The sequence below is a fragment of the Papaver somniferum genome, chromosome 11, assembly GCF_003573695.1.
Source record: "Papaver somniferum cultivar HN1 chromosome 11, ASM357369v1, whole genome shotgun sequence".
Lineage (NCBI taxonomy): Eukaryota > Viridiplantae > Streptophyta > Magnoliopsida > Ranunculales > Papaveraceae > Papaver > Papaver somniferum.
The window spans coordinates 110,666,296-110,688,828 of NC_039368.1; the positions used below are offsets into that span (position 1 = coordinate 110,666,296).

General features: G+C 36.5%; 2 protein-coding genes across 6 annotated transcripts; one reads left to right on the forward strand and one right to left on the reverse strand.

The window, feature by feature from the left end:
* Positions 1 to 774: 774 nt before the first annotated feature.
* On the forward strand, positions 775 to 5,735 carry LOC113321628 (alpha-glucan phosphorylase, H isozyme-like). Its single transcript, XM_026569529.1, has 16 exons — positions 775 to 921; positions 1,020 to 1,213; positions 1,295 to 1,474; positions 1,567 to 1,743; positions 1,830 to 1,915; positions 2,156 to 2,345; positions 2,564 to 2,656; positions 2,851 to 3,035; positions 3,190 to 3,307; positions 3,403 to 3,531; positions 3,648 to 3,866; positions 3,970 to 4,173; positions 4,334 to 4,492; positions 4,673 to 4,936; positions 5,028 to 5,218; positions 5,380 to 5,735. Exons 2-16 carry the CDS (start codon positions 1,025 to 1,027, stop codon positions 5,504 to 5,506), a joined length of 2,511 nt encoding a protein of 836 aa, XP_026425314.1. The 5' UTR covers positions 775 to 921; positions 1,020 to 1,024; the 3' UTR covers positions 5,507 to 5,735.
* A 583-nt stretch (positions 5,736 to 6,318) lies between these two features.
* Positions 6,319 to 9,037, reverse strand: LOC113321629 (serine/arginine-rich splicing factor SR45a-like). 5 transcript variants are annotated; one of them, XR_003346809.1, is made up of 7 exons: positions 8,959 to 9,037; positions 8,717 to 8,823; positions 8,502 to 8,601; positions 7,894 to 8,043; positions 7,655 to 7,765; positions 7,417 to 7,480; positions 6,915 to 7,308 (listed from the first exon to the last, which is right to left on the reverse strand). XR_003346809.1 is itself a non-coding variant. In XM_026569530.1 (6 exons), the coding sequence occupies exons 2-6, from the start codon at positions 8,821 to 8,823 to the stop codon at positions 6,581 to 6,583; spliced, it is 1,149 nt and encodes a 382-aa protein (XP_026425315.1). In that variant the 5' UTR covers positions 8,959 to 9,037; the 3' UTR covers positions 6,319 to 6,580. The 5 variants fall into 5 exon arrangements, 2 of the variants coding, with proteins under 2 accessions (XP_026425315.1, XP_026425316.1); XR_003346808.1 differs by having other exon boundaries at positions 7,655 to 7,780; XR_003346810.1 differs by having other exon boundaries at positions 7,655 to 7,780; positions 8,916 to 8,992.
* Between the last annotated feature and the right edge of the window lie 13,496 nt (positions 9,038 to 22,533).

Genomic DNA, 22,533 nt, shown 5'->3' on the forward strand with positions numbered 1-22,533 from the left:
CTTTTTTGAGCGATTGGGACATGCAAATACATGTTTGTAGATCGTTACAACTCATACCTGTTTATTAAGAGCATTATCACCTTCTTCTTCCCGACGAAATTGTTCTTGTGCTTGAATAATATCCCCAAGCATTCTTTGGTTCACTTTGTCTTCTTCATTCAACAAATTTTCCAATTCGGTAGGATCGAAATCATGATAATCCGATGCATCCACCTCTTCATCACTACTAGAGTCTTCATCATCACTATATTCTTTCATTTTTGTTAAGAAAATCAAAAATCATAGTTTTCCTTTTTTCCCTCCACTTCTTTCCCTCCAATCCTTAAAAAAGAAAAATGAATTTCTACTCCAATCCAAGCATTATAATCCCACTCAAACACTTATTAATTTAACAAAAATTAACTTAGTTAATCATCACTAATTTAGTAAGGGCATATTAAGTATTAACATAAATAATGGATAAGAAATTTCTACAAATTACTTCCGAATGATCCTGTTTTGTGATATAGTTATAGGCCCCAATTAAATGGCATAGACTTCAATTTAACCTGGAAAAATATTAACTTGTTACTAAGCAAAAATATTTTACTCCTGTATTTTATTTATGGAGAAACGCAATATTTAACTTCTTTTTTCGTCTCCAAAAGGCTACAAGGGTTTTTAAACTTTAAGAATGGAGTGAAAAAGCGGACACTTGGCGTGCATTAGTTGCACCTCTCTCACGTGTCTTCCTTATCATCATCTCTCGTGACTCCTCTCATTCACTCGCTCACTCCCACTGTCTCTCTCCTCTCTAAAATCACTCACTCCCTTTATTAACAGAAAGACACTTTAACTTGATTTTAACTCCAACTTCATTCAGGGTTCAAGCTCTTTGTGTGTGGATCTACAACACACAGCTTCCTCTTTTCTTCCTCATCTGTAAGTTATCTCAATTTCTCTCACAAAACCATTGTAATTGTGGATTCTCATTTCAATTCCTCTCTGATAAGATACTTTTTTTCTTGTTTATTTTTCAGTGAAAATGTCGACGAATGGTACCGATTCTACAAAGATTCCGGCCGTTTCAAATCCATTAGCCGAGAAACCATCAGAAATAGCATCAAACATCAATTACCATGCAAAATTCACTCCTCATTTCTCCCCTTTCAAATTCCAACCTGAACAAGCTTACTACGCTACCGCTGACAGTGTTCGTGATCGACTCGTCCAAGTAAATCCCGCAAACTCATTCTCAAATGTTTTTTAATCAAAAGATTTCAATTGTGTGAATTGATTTATTTTGTTGTTGTAGCAATGGAATGAGACTTACGAACACTACCACGAGGTTGATCCAAAACAAACGTATTACTTATCCATGGAGTATCTTCAAGGACGAGCTTTAACTAATGCAATCGGGAACCTCAATCTACAAGATGCATATGCTGATGCTCTTAATAAATTAGGACATGATCTCGAAAACATTCGTGAACAGGTATGTGTATTAATCGTCTATTCATTTATGTCAATCGCATTTTTGGTCGTAAATTAATCGGTTGTTACGTGTACTGGTTCACATGACTGTAGGAGAAAGATGCAGCATTAGGAAATGGTGGTTTGGGAAGGCTAGCATCATGTTTTCTGGACTCCATGGCGACTTTGAATTTACCTGCCTGGGGTTATGGTTTAAGATACAGATATGGGCTGTTTAAGCAGAGAATCTCCAAGGAAGGCCAAGAAGAGACTGCTGAAGATTGGCTAGAGGTGTGTATTCTTAGCCTCAACTTGTGTTAACTATTTTTTAAAATCTCAAAATCGTTTTGATTGGTGATTTGTGGTCGGTGTTGCAGAAATTTAGCCCTTGGGAAGTTGTGAGGCATGATATTGTGTTTCCTATCACATTCTTTGGACATGTTGAGGTTACACATACTGGATTGTAAGTCTGTTATGTTTAACTTCTTAATACGTTCGCATGATTGTTGAAAAAAAATACTGTAATTAAATGATAAGAATTGTATATATGATTTGCATTTATAATGGAGTTATAATTCTCATTGTGGAAGAGCATTTACTTACTATATAAATGTCGGGTATGACAGATTATTCTTACTGTTCACTGTAAATTTTTTACCTCTTTCGAACATCAATTGAGTTTCTTGTGTTTGTGTGTCTTCAGTCGAAAATTGGTTGGAGGAGAGGTCATTCAGGCTTTGGCATATGATGTCCCGATTCCCGGATACAAGACAAAAAACACTAATAGTCTTCGTCTATGGGATGCAAAGGCTGTCGCTCAGGATTTTGACTTATTTCAGTTTAATGATGGGCAATATGAAACTGCAGCTCAGCTTCATTCAAAATCTCAGCAGGTCAGATATAAACCCCTTAACCTTCAACTGTTGTTACTGGTGCTCTCTGTTATATCATTTGAAATTCAATTTTTTGAGTGGGCGAGTGATTACCTGCCTGCAGAAAAAGAATGTATAACCTAGTAAACTTTATTGGAAGTTCTTCTCCACTAGTTGTATATGTGACAATTGATTGTCTATCCAATCCGACTGAAACTCCAATCAATTGTCTGTTGCAGATTTGTGCAGTTCTGTATCCTGGTGATGCTACTGAAAATGGAAAGCTTTTAAGGTTGAAACAACAGTTTTTCCTCTGCAGTGCCTCACTTCAGGTAAATTTATCTCAGCCTCTTGTCAGCACTACATTTATTTCCGTATTTGTACTTTCTGAATGTAGAGGCTATCTGGATTTGAAGGATATCTATCACTTCCTCGCCATTCCAGAGTCCCCCATAGCACCAGTTAGAAAAATGTTTGTCATTCGTGATGATTTTGGTTGATTCCTTACTGAAAAGTTCTTTTACAGGACATTATTGCCCGATTCAAGGAAAGGAGAGATGAGAAGGGCTCATGGAATTGGTCTGACTTTCCTACCAAAGTGGCAGTACAACTGAATGATACTCATCCTACTCTCGCTATTCCAGAACTGATGCGTCTGCTAATGGACGTAGAAGGACTTGGCTGGGACGAAGCTTGGGATATAACAACTAAGTATGTCAAACGGTTGCCTGGCCTTATCTTTCTCTTGTGAACTGCAACTTAACAAGTAGATTGGAAAAGTTAGTTACCCTTCGACAAAAAAAAATTCTTACTATATTATTAAATGGAAATTCATGAGACTAAGTCGAGGATTTTCTTGAACTAGGACAATTGCTTACACCAATCATACAGTTCTTCCCGAAGCACTAGAGAAATGGTCACAGGTTGTCATGAAGAAACTTCTCCCTCGCCATATGGAAATCATTGAAGAAATTGATAAGCGTGTATGTCACCACCTCCTCCTCTTATTTCTCTTACTACTTTTTTTTCTATATACGACATGCACAGCGTTTTTAGAGATTCTTGTTTCCTTTTGCAGTTTATGGCGATGGTATCTTCTACTCGATCTGACCTTGAAAGCAAGCTCTCCAGCCTGCGCATTCTGGATAACAACCCACAAAAGCCAGTTGTGCGGATGGCAAATATGTGTGTGGTTTCTGCACACACGGTATAATTTCCTTCTACCCCACTTACATGCATGGTCTCTCTATTTTTAACAACTGATGTATATCTCTTGGCTTCCAAAAAGTTCTAAGTTGAAAGAATGCTTCAAAATTCCTGTAGGTAAATGGTGTCGCCCAGTTACATAGTGACATATTGAAGGCGGAGTTATTTGTGGACTATGTCTCTATATGGCCTACCAAGTTCCAGAATAAGACCAATGGCATTACTCCTCGCAGGTGGCTCCGATTTTGCAGCCCTGAGCTCAGCAGCATAATCACCAAATGGTTGAAAACTGACGAATGGGTTACCAACCTTGATCTTCTTGTTAAACTTCGCCAAGTACATATTTTCACTATAATGTTTTAGATTAATTCCCTAGTTCTTGTTGTCATAAAAGGTTTTGTACTCCAATGACGATTTGCAACTACAATGTGTCAACCAGTTTGCTGATAACACGGAGTTGCAAGCTGAGTGGGCATCAGCAAAGATGGCTAATAAACGCCGCTTAGCAGATTACATATTACAGGTGACCGGTTTGACCATTGACCCTGACAGCCTCTTTGACATACAAGTTAAGCGCATTCACGAGTACAAGAGGCAGCTGATGAACATTTTGGGTGCAGTTTATAGATACAAGAAGCTAAAGGTATGAAAGTAAACATCATGGTTACAAGTTAGCGCTATTTGGGGACCATTATTACTTCCGTTTGACATTCCAACCACAGTTAGCTCAAAAAAGGAAACAGAAAAGTCTACCTTCCAGTTTGAGGAAGCGTTGAATGACACCTAATATTGATTGTTTACAGGAAATGAGCTCTGAGGAACGGGCCAAGACAACAGCTCGCACCATCATGATTGGAGGAAAGGCATTTGCAACATATACAAATGCCAAAAGAATAGTGAAGTTGGTGAACGATGTTGGGGCCGTGGTCAATAGTGATCCTGAGGTCAATAAATATTTGAAGGTACAGTCCAGTTTTTCATAGGGTTACCTTCCTTCCTTTCTTCTTCTCCTCCCTAGATGCAGGAAATATTCCCAAGTCTTCAGTTTCTCAAAATCACCAGTTTTGCTATCTTAACATCTCTCAGGAAAATTTTAACGGTTGAACTTGTATCCATGAACTCAAAAATTTATGAATGTGCAGGTTGTTTTTGTTCCGAACTACAATGTATCTGTTGCTGAAATGCTCATTCCAGGGAGTGAATTATCACAGCATATCAGTACAGCAGGCATGGAGGCTAGTGGTACAAGCAACATGAAGTTTTCACTGAATGGTTGTCTCATAATTGGAACACTAGATGGGGCTAATGTAGAAATAAGAGAGGAAATTGGAGAAGATAACTTCTTCCTCTTTGGCGCCACGGCTGATGAAGTCCCGAAACTGCGCAAGGATAGAGAAAATGGGCTGGTAAGAAAATTTGATATCTTTTCTTACTCTAAAACAGGTTGGTGGAGCAACAAGAAATCTCCTAACAACATTTTCGTTATTTACCTTGCAGTTCAAGCCTGATCCCCGTTTCGAAGAGTCCAAGGAATATATAAGAAGCGGCGCATTTGGTAGTTATGACTATAACCCGCTTCTTGACTCTTTGGAAGGGAACACTGGTTACGGTCGGGGTGATTACTTCTTGGTCGGTCACGACTTCGCAAGCTACATGGATGCTCAGGCCAAGGTGGATGAAGCTTATAAGTAAGAACATCAACAACTGCTCTCCTCTTCTATTTTTCCAATTTAGTCATTGTGTTCAGCCATCTTGAGCTCTGATAAGGGTTCTTATGATTCTATGGAAAATGAAAATAACGATTAGGATTTCATTTACCTCTTTGTGTTTTCGCTGTATTATTTTGCAGGGACAAGAAAAAATGGCTAAGGATGTCCATCTTGAGCACCGCAGGCAGTGGTAAATTCAGCAGCGACAGGACGATTGCACAGTACGCAAAGGAAATTTGGAACATCAAGGCATGCCCAGTACCCTAAAGTTAAAGCCAATGATGGCTGTTGCTCTTTCTTACATTCATTTGCTAAAGAAATAAAATCCCAACAAAAATCTGAAACTGTAATGGAGGCGTCAAGCTTGCCTATTTCCATTTGTATGCTATTTAGTAGTAGTTCTCACTTCAATCTATATAAGAAGAATTTCCTATCTTATATTTTTCTTGGCACATGAGGAGACAAGATCCTATATGAAATTATCATCAGTTCATCACCCATAAGTACCATCAAAGGCCCCAAAATTAATACAAAAGATCGGAGGATTTTGCATACGGGCTGTGCTTACATATTTAATCACATTTGTCCAGTTAACATCAAACAAGTAAATCTTTTTCAATCTGTTTGCCTTTAGACATTTGCTTCATGATTATTATTATTCTCCGGAAACACCATTGGTGGCCAAAATTGATGGCCCAAATAGTCTCTGAAGCTTGGTGCGGATCGATCCCAAAAGGCTCTGGATAACCAGCGACAGGTGGCCGCTGGAGGCGACCGATCTTATGATTTATAGGACTTCACTTTGGATGTGGCAACTACTATGGCCGAGTGAGAAGTGGGTATGCGCTGGAGGCGAATGATGTAACTGATATGACGATTTATGCGATGTGGCCAAAATTGCGGCATTCTTCGCTCAGATAATGGTCTTTTCTTGGCAGTTTTTGCAAAGTATATACATGACAAATAACGATGTGGCTGAAATATGGGCAGCAGATGGTATGAAACTTGTTTTACATCTTGGTGTTAGAAAGTTAGAATACCAAGAACCGTGTCCTGTCCCCCGTGAAAGACTGTAACCCTGTTCAAGATTCTTTCCGAGTTTCCTTTCAAACTTTCCGGGTATGGAACAAACATTCAGCAAACAAAGATGGATAAATTCATGCAGAAAGAAAGGCTACATTTTAAACATAACATCTGTAAATAAAACTAAGCTGGGACACTACACGCACACAGATGGATGGACTCCAAAGCAATCAATTCACCACTTTACTACTTTCAAAGTTTGCCTGCTTAAAGATATGGTAAATGCTTCCACAATTCAGTGCGGAATTTTCCTCAGCATCACACAGGTGTAGGAGATCTTGACCCCGATGAAGCAGATCTTGAGCGTGAGGACAAACTGCCACTCCTTGACCTAGGTGGTGGTGATGCACTAGGAGAATAATGCCGTGAGCTCCTACTTTGCCCTCGACGTGGGCTGGGGGAGAAGCTTTTCCTGTGTTTTCTCAATATGGGAGATGCACTGCGAGAGTAGCTTCTCCTTGAGCTCCTCCTACCCCTCAGTGAAACACTCCGACTGGAAGAGGATGTGTAAGGAGAGTTGTACTGCCTTCTGGAACGGGGCGACAATGAGCCTCTACGATAATGCCTTCCACGACGGGGAGAAGCAGAAATTCCACGACTGGGAGAAGCAGAAACAGAACGATCACGCCTTCTATAATAAGGAGATACTGAACGGTCACGTCTTCTTCTGTAGCGATAGGGTGAGTACGATCGATCATGCCTTCTCATATATGGAGTCACAGAACGATCGTGTCTTCTTCTATGATAATATGGGGAGTAAGACTGATCATGCCTTCCAGAATAGGGAGTCACAGAGCGATTGCGTGAATGTGCCATGTAAGATCTCTCGCCCCTGCCGTCTGGAGATCTATTGTATGGGGAACGAGACCTGGAATACCTGCGCCTGTCAGGAGAGTGTGATATTTCCCTGTCTGTCTCTGAGGAGTAACGAGGAGATCTGGAACGACTCCTACTGCGTGAAGAGTAGCTACAAGATCGACGGCGCACTGCATCAAGACAATAGTAAATAAACTTGGAGTTAAACACTACTTCAAGCAATAAAACAACGCTTAAACGATGCTACAGATATCATCAATACAAGGAGAGGCTCTCACCATGGGCACTTCTAGGTCCAAGATACCTGCCAGGGGTTGGTGTTCTTCCCCTTCGTCTCTTTGCCTGTATTTGAATCACCAGCTATTGTTATCTCATTTTGTTTGAAGAAACAACTTGAAAACCTAGAACGGGCTATAGCAACACAACACTAGATACTAGATGAGCATGCCAAAAAGTAAATAACAATAAATGAAATCTGAAATGATCAATTTGTAAAAGAATCACAGGGCATACAACCCTCTAGTTATATAGTCTGATATTTGCTTGATGAGTTGTTTTGATCTGATTTGATTTGTTTAATTTGTGAAAGAGCTTTTGAAGTTTGATGAAGAGCTGCTACACAGCCACCTGCTACCAAGAAAACTTCACATGGAAAAGATATCTCAACATTTAAACATAAAAGAAACAAAAACATGGGATATATACACAATTAAGGTTAATATAACCGCAGTTAACAATCTGGTGAAACTAACTACCTTTTCCACAGTGATGACACGACCTTCTAGGACTGAACGATCTAGATATTTAAGGCAGCGATTAGCTTCCTCTACATTGGACATAGTCACAAATCCAAACCCACGAGACTCCCTGGTACGAGGATCAACCACAAGGTGGATGTCTACCACCTGGAAAGTCAAAAACACATCAATATGAGCAACACATACTTATATATGTAAAGAAGCTACATCAATCTAGAAAACAAAGCCAATATAATTCAGAGATATAAACCATTAATCCTTGAATAACACAACTCCTAGGCCTACCAATACCAAACACCTTCAACAACTGAGAATTTCAAGGCAGGACCTGTGTATGTCATCTATATTATACACCAATATGTGCATGAGCACATATTTGAAGTAACCTGAGGGTGTTTCCACAACGAAATGACTACCTGGATGGGTGTTCGCAATGGGTATACGGATAATCAAGGCGAGTTGCTATTCACCAACATCTAAATAACAATATAGCTTTATGGTTTATGTTGGAAAACAATATAGCATGTTTTTGCAATCAAACAGGGTGTGGATGTGATCAAAATAAATCACGTAAGCAAAACCCTAAGGAATGAAACAAATATTACCTTTCCTCCTTCACTTGAGAAATGTTTCTCCAATTCTTTCTTCGTAATCCGAGGGGATAAACAGGTGACATAGAGATTATTACCAGGATTTTCCACACTCCTGAAAACCATTTCAAATTTCAAACAAAACCAAATCAAATCAACTGGAAAATCAACAACATATAATCTAATACCACGGGAAAATTTGTCACAATATTCAGAAACAAAATAATTACCTAGATCGACTCCTCGACCTGGATTTTGATACCGATCTCGAAACAGACCTACTATATCGGTCATATGGAGATCGAGAGCGCGAATACCTTGACCTTCTTGCGTACATCTGCAATGAAAGATTAACATCAAGGATTCTCATTAATCTAATAGGAATCACATGAATTAAATTCATAATAGTATCAAACAACATCTACTTATTTTGATTCGATTGGCAGCAACCAGAAATTTCAATAATCTTTACCTCCTCTTTTCCGTCTATCTCAGTTGCAAATTGATTGATCTCAGAGAAGGTTATATAAGAAAAAGAGGTCGCTCAGAAGTTTCTGGATATGCGTACGTGTTATAATTTCAATGCACTTAAATTTCTTCTGGGCCACATCCAGGCGGGAAAAGAGGCTCAGGCCCAAAGAAAAAGAGCAGTAATAAATTAGAAAAGTGTGCCTGCGTAGGGGTGATCATGGGCCGGTATGGACCGGTTTTTATCTCATCCGCGTCCAATTCAATACATTACGGATTTCAAATTTGGCATCAGCATCCAATCCACATCCTACGGATTTGCATCCAATGGATACACGGATGAACGGATTGGATTCGGATAATCCAATGGATTTATATTAGTTAAAATTTATAATAAAGAAAATAAAGCTAACACAAAATAACTCCTCATGGAACCTACATATCCTATATATGTATAGGAAGATAAAAATACCATGTACAACACCCCAAACAAACACCTTTAGAATTCCTAAATGATCCATAGTAATTTTTAGAACTATATAAATGCACTTAACTTAACGGATATGGATGTCCAACGGATTTTCAAAGTTGCATCCGGACCCGATCCGTAATCCTTTGGATTTCAAAAATTCCATCCGCATCCAACCTATTAACAAATGATCCGGGCATCCATCCGCAAATAAACCGTTGGTCTCGGTTAAATCTGCGGATTACGGGCCAAATGCTCACCCCTATGCCTCCCCATTTCATAAGCAGACGCACTCGTAACTTTATCCCCGGACAAGCTATCTCCACGAGGATCACCTGTAAACGCAAGAATCATAAGTACATCTCTCGTGACTACAGGTTTGGTATCTAGGCTTTTCCATCTTGAGTGAAGTCACTGTAGATATAAACTTTTATTTGAAAAGGCTTAGGAATTATTTGGCTAGTCATAACGCCAATGCGAGTTGACAGTTTTCTATTTCATAGGATATAACTTGCTATTCATATGGGAATCGGTGTCCAGCGTGGTATTAGGATTTCAACCAGCTTCTAGTAATTTTCAATTTAAAAAACAAAAACAAAAAAACCCTTTGATTGACTCGTCATTCTGGTATTATGTAAACTAATTGGGAGCTACATGAATTTAAATGGACCTGATATAAGGTCCACTTAAATTCCCTTGCTTAAATCCTAAATAAAAATAGCCCCACGTTTTTTATCATTCATTTTATTCTCCCTTTTCTAACCTACCGACCACTCTTTCTTTTTCTTCCCTTTGTCGATTAATTCGTCTGTAATTGTCGATTAATTATTTCAAACAAGTTTAGTGTGTCAAAGAGACTTGAAAACCTACTGGTGACCCTTAAATTAGAAAAACGATGCAACGTTACAAGCGAAAAAATAAATCAATTGGTGAAGAAGAAATCTTGGAACTTGAAGAACTGACGAGATTAAGAAAATAAGTGATGCTATAAACTCAACCCACTACTTTATTATGTTGTTTGAATGTCAAATTAGGTTTAAAAAATTGAAATTGTAGTTATATGTGAAAAGGCGAGGGTACCGAAATATACCTCAAGCTAAAACTTTTCCTACCTATAAGTCATTTCTCCGAAAGTGATTGTTTATGGACTGAGTCGAGACAATACAACTAATCGGTTCACACTTCGTGTGATCGTCTATGGATACGAGATCGAGACAATACAACAACGAAGTATGTTTACTTGATACAAAGGTTCGGACTTAACCAAACACAATAGGATTGCTTATCAAGTAAATAGGAATTAACGTTTGTGTAATTTACTTTAATTATAATAAAACAATTATAATGCGGAATATAAAAGTAAATGACACCACAAGATTTTGTTAACGAGGATACCGCAAATGCAGAAAAAACCCCGGGATCTAGTCCATAATTGTTTACTTTAATTATAATAAAACAATTATAATGCAGAATATAAAAATAAATGATACAACAAGATTTTGTTAACGAGGAAACCGCAAATGCAGAAAAAACCCCGGGACCTAGTCCATAATTGAATATTCTCAGGATAAGCCGCTACACAAAATTACACTAACTTCGTATAGTTGAGACCAAGTAAATAACCTTATAGTTCACCTAATTCCTTCTGTATTCCCACGCCTCCAACTTATAAATAAGTCACGTACTTGGAACAATTCCTCTGGTTCGTATTCCAAACAGTAAAGGAACAACAAATCTGTTTGGTGTCAACTCTATTCAACCAAGTGATATGAGTCGGACAAAGCTCTTCCGTTTATCTCAAAATAAACTCTTTCGTCAGTTCTTTAGATCTATCTTATATTCAATCACCCAAAGGTAATCGTTTAAGATTAAGCCAACAACACCTTTAATCCAAATCAATTAATCAATCCAATCTACCACAAGGATAAACCGATTATTAATTGGATTCTCTTTTACCGAAACAAGTATTGTGCACATCAAAGATTATAAAACCCAAGTCAGATCTTCAATATCTTCTTTGTCTTCAAATCTTCTTAAATCTTCAACAAAAACCTGCACACAATCACTTGAATCTCGTGTGATCATTCACGCACAGAACGGAGTCTGTGAACAATGGATTATCACAAGATCGTCTTTAGAACTAACAACAGTCTAAAGATCCCTGTCGAAACTCTGAACTAGTTTGAGTGAATCTTATATCAGAAGAGAATATTCTCAAGAATAAACAAACTAGGTGCAATCAGATTCCAACCACCATTATTCAATCAAATCAATCGAAAACAAAAGATAAATCGCAATTATCTAGTTTCCCACCAACGGTACACGGTAGAGCTTCTCAATCCCAAAGAAGACTTTAAACTGCGGCCGTGAGAGATTTCGCCTAATTAGGTTACTCTCCTCTCTGAATAGGTGGCTACACCAGTAACAACAACAAAAGAGTAAATCTGTTGTTACGAAGGATTAGTTTGCTAGAAAGGAAAACTTCAAGTATTTATAGACAGGGAAGTTTGGACACCAAGGAATTTTCAAAACCGAAAATATTCTCAAGATATTCATTAAAGCACAGATTCGGTTTTCATAATTCCTGGAAATGCTCTGTCCAAAAATAATGATCGAAATCTCTCGGAAAATCTATTTAGTAAATGCACATTACTAATTCTGTAATTTCCCTACAAAATGAAATTAATAACCTTAATTAAAAGATTCTTAACTTACTTATGTTTCGATGCTGGGATTCTCTTCCCTTAGCAGTTAAGGAATATCTGTGAACAACTAAAGAAATAAACATTCACAACACGTGTTCAAAGTTTGTCGACATCTTTACTTTGTAAGTTCTCTTTCACACTTACAACCTTGAAACCAATTTGCCACACTTCCAAACAAGTTTAGAATTGGTTCATCTGACTTTCAAGAACTATGTAATTGATCAAACCAACATTCAATCACAATCATGGGTTTACGGTTCTACCAAAACAAGTTTCGGTTCTACCTCCATGTGAGTAATGTGCATAGTCACACTAGCTTTCCAAAAATTCGGTTGACTAGGTACTAGGATCGGTTCCCCACATATATATGGTATCTAATTTATATGTATTGCACATGTCCATAGGATCGGTTCCCCTTTCTGCTATAAACTTTGTTGCACCCCATACAAGGATCGGTTCCCTTTGATGTACTGCACCCCTTACAAGGATCGGTTCCCATTTCCTTTTAATTGGTCAGACATACAAAATCCGATCATACCATAGGTGATTACTTAAGATCGGTTTTACTAATAAAAGTTATACCAATACATAAGTCAGGCCTTTGTGAATATTTCTACCAAGAACACAACAAGTTGTGAGCGGTTATACTCTATCACACATATTTTGGTTGTTCATAAGATATGCAATGAATAACAAAACCAATAACACCTGGAAATTTCCTTTTCGGTCCACAAACAAGTTTATGAACTTACTTCCTTAGAACACATGTAAACATTGTTCCCTAGGATGAAATCCTCACCTCATACCCATACATAATCACAATAGCATTCAAATGATTATGGCGATGTCTTATCTACAAAGTTTAATGGTTAAGAAATAAACCGCGTATTGTATTCCTTAATACTATGTCTATCTAGAGTTCAAATATGCTTCGCAGTTATGTTTTCAATATGCACGACTTGAAAGATACGTTAGGGAATGAAACAGTTCAAGTCAAATATCACTAACCTCAAGTGGAAGGATTATTGTTGTCGTTGTAGCTCCTTGCTTTTTCACATCTTCAAGACTTATCAATACTTGTAATGTCTCATATCCTAATACTTTCAAGCTAACCTATATGAAGTTGACTCTAGTACATCATCAAGCGACTCTTAACATGAGTTTTGATTCACTAAAATATGACAACCAAGCTTGACATACCAACGCTTGATGGGTTCAACCGAGCAATGCTCTAACAATCTCCCCCTTTGTCAATTTTAGTGACAAAACTCTTACATCATATGTATAAACAAATTACAAGAGTTCATTACAATCCGCTTGATTCCCGATTCAACAACACAGTAAAACTGCTTATATTCAATCCTTGAAAATTCCGTTGTTGACATTATAATAACAAAGCTAATACTCCCCCTAAGGAAGATATGTAGATATTAAATTCGCACGTCTTTGTTAAACCATTTTATATGACATGTTACTCCCCCTTAGTCTGTGCTTTCACTCTCTCGTTAGTTAAAACATTCAAGTACCAATGTTCTTTTCCCTAGCGATGCCAATCAATATAAAATCAATGCCAGCATCACCTGTTTACTCCATATATTTCTCCCCCTTTTTGTCACAAAAATGACAAAGAAACGAAAAAATAAAGGACAACACGAAAAGAATCTTACAAATCTCAGAATAGACTTGCAAACCTGTAGAGTTAGGCACGAGGGTTCCACACATCACGTTCTGATAACCAATATCAAAACTGAAACTACAAGTATTCTTATTTTGATATGTTACCAAGGAAACAATTGTCCGAAACAATTTTTCCAATTTAGTTTAGCAAACCAAAAACAACTAAGCACATTATTCCATTTGCTAAATCGATTGTTCAAAAACAACCGATTAACTCGATAAGACCAAAATAAAGATAAACTCCATTTTTCTCATCAGGTTTCAATTATCCATAAACTTAGACCTTTCAATTTTAAACAAGACAAGTACTAGGTTAGTTAACTAGCATTCCTTGTTTAGGCATTCGATTAGACTTGAATAACCGAAACCTCACTTTGATAAGACAAACTAAGATCAGAATTAACTTAGTTTCTTATCCGGAATCGAATTGGACTAAACAACTCATCCCATACACAAATTATTTTGTTAAGCCATAAATAATTCATACAAACCAAAATAAATCAACTTGCATAATTATTTACCTCAACCGGAAGCAATTGAAACAACATAGACATTAAAAGCACCGCAATTGCACCGTAATTTTGTAAGCCTAAACAATTGATACCATACAAAAGCAAGATAACAATGGTTTTTCTTAACCAGAACAAATTGAATCACACATACATCAATTGTACCGAAATTTTGTAAGCCTAAACATTTGATACCACACAAGAAAGCAAGATAACAATAGTTTTTCTTAACCGGAACCAACTGAATCACACATCCACACACAATCATGGAATAAATATCAATTGAACCGAAATATTGTTAAGCGAAAGCAACAAATATATATAATATAAACTCAAGCTTTTCTTAAACAGGAAAACAAAACTAACAAGATTGTTACCTCAAATTTCGCTTCCACTTCTCCAATATGATAGCATCTTCGTCCAGGGAGAATTGATATCGAAATATCACCACGTTGTCATCCTTATGCATAAACAAAAGAATAACAACACACCTCAACCTTTACCAGAGAAAGGTTGAAAACCGGTTTTAACAATTGCAAGCAAAAGTTGAAAACCGCCGAAACACATATGTTTTTATGCTAAACCAAAACCGATTCAACATATTGTGACTTTTTCACATATTGTTTTTATCAGAATCCCTCGTGATCCTTTGATAAATCCTACCTACTAGGGCTAGAACTTAATCCCGCTAAGTCAAAAAGTCACCCAAACCATAAGGGTTCACAATATATGAGATCGAATATTAAGGTAGTAAAAACGAAATCAAATATCCCATAAACATACATAACAATAAGATAAAATCAATTAAGCACAGGCTATGTAAACCGAAAACTATCACAAGAAAAATTGTTAATCAAATAATTTTATTCATAATAAGATAGTTTTATTCATAATAGACTTTATTGAAATAAATCAAAGCTACTATCTATTTTTCTAGAAGAGATTTAATCTTTTTTTATTTGCTCATCAGAGTCATCTTCAGACACAATTTCTTGTTCTTCTTTTAGGAACTCATCATTGATTGCTATGATTCCTTCTAGAGTTTCTGGATCATTTTTGTATACAAACATCAATTGTCTCTGAATACAATTGTCTTCCAAGACGCAAAATGTGAAACATGAGATCTCCATTACTATACATTTGATCATGTGAGATACTTGATCCCTTTTGAGCACCATACATCCGGTTAATGACTCCTTGAGAGATAGTTTTAATAACTTCTCATCTCCACAGTTGTTCCCCATTGCTTTTTCACACAACTTGGTGATGAGACAGGGATATCCAAGATTTCTATGGAATCCTGTAACATTGAGAGATTCAATGATTTTAAATATTTGATTGATAATCATTCCACAAATATCAATTTGTTTCTTGCCTTCAAGGAGGTAAAAACCAATTCAGCAAAATCTCTATTCCATTGAGAGGAATCTCTTGAGCAAGCATAGAGAGTTGGTACGGCCAGTTTACCGAAAATCCTTAGGTATAAGGGAACATCTTTGGTTATCATTCTTCCCCTTTTCCATTCAACATTCTTACCATTAATGAGTTTTGAAATATTATCGTGCTCAATTTCAGAACACGGGATCATATGGCCTTCACCTTATAGTTGATGACTTCTGATATCATCTTTCTGTCAACATGAAGAACCGAACTTCCAACCAAGGTGCTAAAAGTAAGATTTTTATGATTTATATTATGAATATTACCATAAAAGATTCTTACAGTATCAGGAGAGTATTTTTCAAAACCGAACATATTTCCCCAAATTTGATTTCGAACAAAGTTCACATAGCTAGTTTCTGAAACATCCGGATCGAATCGTTTTTCTTCAGTGAAGCTATCTCCCTTCAGGGCTTGATATCTTCCAAAGCATGTACTATCTACAAAGTTTGTAAAATCATGCTTTCCTTTGATCAAGTGTGTATTCTTGATGTTCTCAACTTCTTCAGGAGATAAAAGTTGATTCAAGACAAACTTTTCTATTTCAGAGATCTCTTCTCTTGTTTTCCTCTTTCCCATACTTGCGAAAATATGAGAAACCCTAGTTACGGTTTTGAGCAATCTTCCCCAATATGTTCGAATTCATTGCAAGAGATTATCTTTTATAGGAAGACTGGACAACGAAAATCGGAAATAACTAGTTTTAGGAAATACACTCAAAATCGGAAACCGTGGCTTGTGGGGAAACAATTCCGATTTTGCATCTAGGTCTTTCTTTTGGAAAACCGGTTTTCTATGAACTGGATCTTTAATTTGGATTGATTTCATGTTTTTGTCCAACATCTGTGTACTCTATTATTACCAGAGTATGATAATATCACTTGAAATATATTCAAGAATTTACTAGAGTATGCAGAGAAAAAATTGAACAAAATATGATATTTGTTAATATCATCAGAATCAAAAACCATATAATATTTCAAAAGATCACTTGCTTCATTAAAACAGTTGTGAGGTGCATGAAGCAATCCATTGTTAATAAAATTATTAATTGAAAACTTATTCCTTGAAGGAATACATACTTTCCAATATCGCATCCTAGAAGGCGAGACACTAACAGAATTATATCTGAAAATGTACACGTATATACTTTAGTAGGCCGACCAAAGTATATGTAAGGTTCCATATTTAATAGGAACATAATATCCATGGTGCACAAAAATCATAAGAGAAATCTTATGCATTTTCAAGATACAACCTGTTACATAGGCATTAGTATCATTGTTACTCAACAAAATGATACATAATCCTATGTTAACCAAAGGAACATGTAGTCACTCAAGACATACATAAGCATGATTCCTAACAGATTTAGGAATAAGAGTATTACATACTTCATACATGATTTCCACCACGATCTTATAAAGTAATCAAATCCTGCAACTGCATTAATTGAATCAGACTTTGGATTCATTCTTATAGGTTGGATCGCATCAAACACAGATTGTTAGACGTTTTCGTGTTTGCCTACTATGATACCATTTGAAAAGGCGAGGCTACCCAAATATACCTCAAGCTAAAAAAATTTCTACCTATAAGTCCTTTCTCCGAAAGTGATTGTCTATGGACTGAGTCGAGACAATACAACTAATCGGTTCACACTTCATATGATCGTCTACGGATACGAGATCAAGACAATACAACAACGAAGTATGTTTACTTGATACAAAGGTTCGGACTTAACCAAACACAATAAGATTGCTTGTCAAGTAAATAGGAATTAACGTTTGTGTAATTTACTTTAATTATTATAAAACAATTATAATGCGGAATATAAAAGTAAACGACACAGCAAGATTTTGTTAACGAGGAAACCGCAAATGCAGAAAAACCCCGGGACCTAGTCCAGAATTGAATACTCCCAGGATTAAGCCGCTACACAAAATTACACTAACTTCGTATAGTTGAGACCAAGTAACTAACCATATAGTTCACCTAGTTCCTTCTGTATTCCCACGCCTCCAACTTATAAATAAGTCACGTACTTGGAACAATACCTTTGGTTCTATTTGGTATCAACTCTATTCAACTAAGTGATATGAGTCCGACAAAGGCTCTTCTGCTTATCTCAACATAAACTCCTTCGTCAGGTCCTTAGATTTATCTTATATTCAATCACCCAAAGGTAATCTTTTAAGATTAATCCAACAACACCTTTAATCCGAAGAACCGTGTTGATGCCTATCTACTCAATTAATGAATCTAATCTACCACAAGGATAAACCAATTATTAATTGGATCCTCTTTTACCGAAACAAGTATTGTGAACACCAAAGATTATAAAACCCAAGTCAGATCTTCAATATCTTCTATGTCTTCAAATCTTCTTAAATCTTCAATAAAAACCTGCACACAATCACTTGAATCTCTTGTGATAAATCACGCAAAGAACGGAGTCTGTTAACAATGGATTATCAAAAGATCGTCTTTAAAACTAACAACAGTCTAAAGATCCCCGTCGAAACTCTGAACTAGTTTGAATGAATCTTATATCAGAAGAAAAGATTCTCAAGAATAAACAAACTAGGTGCAATCAGATTTCAACCACCGTTAGTCAATCAAATCAATCCAAAACAAAAGATAAACCGCAATTATCTAGTTTCCCACCAACGGTACACGCTAGAGCTTCTCAATCCCAAAGAAGACTTTAAACTGCTGTAAGAGATTTTGCCTAATTAGGTTACTCTCCTCTCCGAATAGGCGGCTACACCAGTAACAACAACAAAAGATTAAATTTGTTGTTACGAAGGATTAGTTTGCTGGAAAGGAAAACTTCGAGTATTTATAGACAAGGAAGTTTGGAAACCAAGGAATTTCCAAAACCGAAACTATTCTCAAGATATTCATTAAATCACAGATTCGGTTTTCATAATTCCTGGAAATGTTCTGTCCAAAAATAATGCTCGAAATCTCTCAGAAAATCTAATTAGTAAATGCACATTACTAATTCTGTAATTTCCTTACAAAATGAAATTAATGACCTTAATTAAAAGATTCTTAACTTACTTATGTTTCGATCCTGGGATTCTCTTCCCTTAGCAGTTAAGGAATATCTTTGAACAACTAAAGAAATAAACATTCACAACACGTGTTCAAAGTTTGTCGACATCTTTACTTTGTAAGTTCTCTTTCACACTTACAACCTTGAAACCGATTTGCCGCACTTCCAAACAAGTTTAGAATTGGTTCATATGACTTTCAAGAACTATGTGATTGATCAAATCAACATTCAATCACAATCATGGGTTTACGGTTCTACCAAAACAAGTTTCGGTTCTACCTCCATGTGAGTAATGTGCATAGTCACACTAGCTTTCCAAAAATTCGGTTGACTAGGTACTAGGATCGGATCCCCACATATATATGGTATCTAACTTATATGTGTTGCACATATCCATAGGATCGGTTCCCCTTTGCCTAAAAACGTGTTGCACATGTCCATAGGATTGGTTCCCCTTTCTGCTATAAACCTTGCTGCACCCCGTACAAGGATCGGTTCCCTTTGATGTAATGCACCCCATACAAGGATCGGTTCCCCTTTCCTTTTAATTAGTCAGACATACAAAACCCGATCATACCACAGGTGATTACTTAAGGTCGGCTTTACTAATAAAAGTTATACCAATACATAAGTCAGGCCTTTGTGAATAGTTCTACCAAGAACACAACAAGTTGTGAGCGGTTATACTCTATCACACATATTTTGGTTGTTCATAAGATATGAAATGAATAACAAAACCAATAACACCTGGAAATTTCCTTTTCGGTCCACAAACAAGTTTATGAACTTACTTCCTTAGAACACATGTAAACATTGTTCCCTAGGATGAAATCCTCACCTCATACCCATACATAATCACAATAGCATTCAAATGATTATGGCGATGTCTTATCTACAAAGTTTAATGGTTAAGAAATAAACCGCGTATTGTATTCCTTAATACTATGTCTATCTAGAGTTCAAATATGCTTCGCAGTTATGTTTTCAATATGCACGACTTGAAAGATACGTTAGGGAATGAAACAGTTCAAGTCAAATATCACTAACCTCAAGTGGAAGGATTATTGTTGTCGTTGTAGCTCCTTGCTTTTTCACATCTTCAAGACTTCGCAATACTTGTAATGTCTCAATCCTAATACTTTCAAGCTAACCTATACGAAGTTGACTCTAGTACATAATTAAGCGACTCTTAACATGAGTTTTAATTCACTAAAATATGATAACCAAACTTGACATACCAACGCTTGGTGGGTTCAAACGAGCAATGCTCTAACAATATGGAAACCACCATGATGATTTTTCATTTTTTCCTTAGGACATCATTCTTCGTTGAATGAGTATCGTCGACGAATTTTCATCCCTGAAAGTAACATTGAATGGGTCGTCAAGATAATTTCAAATCCTTGAAGTCTGATGATGCAGTATGAACAGTCGTTCGGTTTTGAAAATCTAAAGCATGACGACTAATAACTGCCAGATGTTAAAGGGCCCATGCCCATGGATGTGCGGTCCAAAACAAGAGTCATTTGGTTTTACCCTCTCCTTGTATATAGAGGATATAACATCCATGTAACCATATAACTCTTATCAATAGAATTCTTCTCTTTCTCTGCTTCTTTCCCATTCCCTAATATTCTACTGCAAAACGTTATCATGCAAGGTGATATGCCGGAGCTAAATTAGATCTGTTGATATATTTTTTTCACATAGAATGATGTCTCAATCCTCACTATGTTTCTTTTTCTAAATCAAATACGAGATCCTAAGACCATAAGCTCAGTGGCTTCCGCAAAGAAAAAAGGTTTTTAATCTTCTATCATTCTTCTTTTAATCAGATCCGTTAAAGCTTTAAAAGGTACGTCCCCCTGTGTTCAAATTAATCAGATTTGATTGCATCCATGATGTTTGTGGACCTATTTTAAAATAAATTAATAACCCCATGTATGTTGTACGGTTGATTTATCCAACTTTAGATGTTTGTATTACTGCACATCGCATGTGATTAAAATAAGTATCTTGTCTAAATTTTTCTGTACCGACTATCTGTTTATAGTGGTCCTATTTTGATATTGAGATCTGGATATACATGTTTTCTTTTAATACGATGATTAATCCATTGACCTCCTACCGTACGCACCTATTTACATGAATTTTATGAAAGGAGTGAATTTTCTTGTTTTGTTTCAACATTCAATTCAAATATGATATAATTGGGAATTTGTATTTTTGATTTCGACACATCAGATATAATTGGGATTGGGGATCTGAGAAATTTTCTGTGTTTTTGTATTTTTGCTTGTTGTATCGGTGGGGAGTATGAGAACTTTTATGTTCGCGGACAGAGGAAGGAAATCTGAGGAGAACGAGGGAAGAAATCTTCCGTTCCAGCTCCTGTGCGGTTTTGCCTGTTCGGGTCCGCTCCAGCTCCTGTGCGGTTTTGCCTGTCCGGGTTCGCTCCAGCTCCTGTGTCGGTTCTGCCTATCCATCCTGTTTTGTTCCAGCTCCTGTGTCGGTTCTGCATGTTTCAGTTGTTGTGCACGACCAATCACGTTTTGGTTATGTCTATGTAAAGGGGGAACCAAAGTTTGAGGTATGTAAAAGTGAATACTCAGTGGGCTTATTTATTTGTTTTGAGAATATGTTTAGCTCTGTTTTTTTTTTGTCTTAAGATAAGTCCATATCACATAAACAACCAATTTAAATCGTGATTGTTGACCATTAGGAGTTTTGGTTTTAGTACTATTTTGTTCTCTTGAATATGATGTTGACTATAGTTGAATGATGTCTTTTGTTTAATTGGTTGTACCAACTAAATTCCAATGTATTTATTTGGGGTTTAGAAGTACTTGAACACCATCATTGTGTACTTGATATTTTCTTCCCAAACTTGAAATGTTCCATGGGATGCAATCCATTGGCTCGACTATTAAGAGTCGGTATTTTCAAAAGATAAGTTGCAAATAAAATCACATGTATTCCAAATTTTGTGGAAGAACTTACAAAAGATGATATGAGTCAGAAAATTTCCATTTCTGTACTTCATACATGATACTAACACACCAGTATATGGTGAAATATGACAACAAGAGAACTATCTTTAGTAATCTATTCAACCTAAAGTAAATGGTTGACATGTATAGTGAGATTCTCTTGGCCTATTGAGATAAAGAAATTTCTCAAATTAAGCTAAATGTAGCAAAATTAAAAATGGAAAGAACCCGAAGTAATAAGGGTTAGACGTAATGACTCATATAAAGCATGTGAAAAGGGACATATATCATGAGACAAAGATGTATTTTTTCCCAGTAGTAATGACACCAAAGTACAGGTATCAGCTGAATATGGGATGAAGCTAATATGTAATTATAGCTCCCATCATAAATGAAAGAGTTGAAAATGAACCTGGTCATAGGTGTTGATATATACAATGTAATGTGTGTATCGTAGTAGCAACCAATTTTCACATCAACTTTAATGGCAACAAGAACTTTGCCGGTCCAATTGACTATCTTATTCAGTTGAACTAGACCCAATATCCGCACCTATGGAATGAAAACACGAGACATAAATTCTCTAAAGAACTTGAGATATATTGGGTGAAATATGGTATATATTCAGTCTAAAGTACTTGAGTTGAATCCCACTTTTATTAAGTAATAAGGCCACACCACTTATTAAAACTCTCAAGACCTAAATGTCTATTTTTCTTCCACTAGCT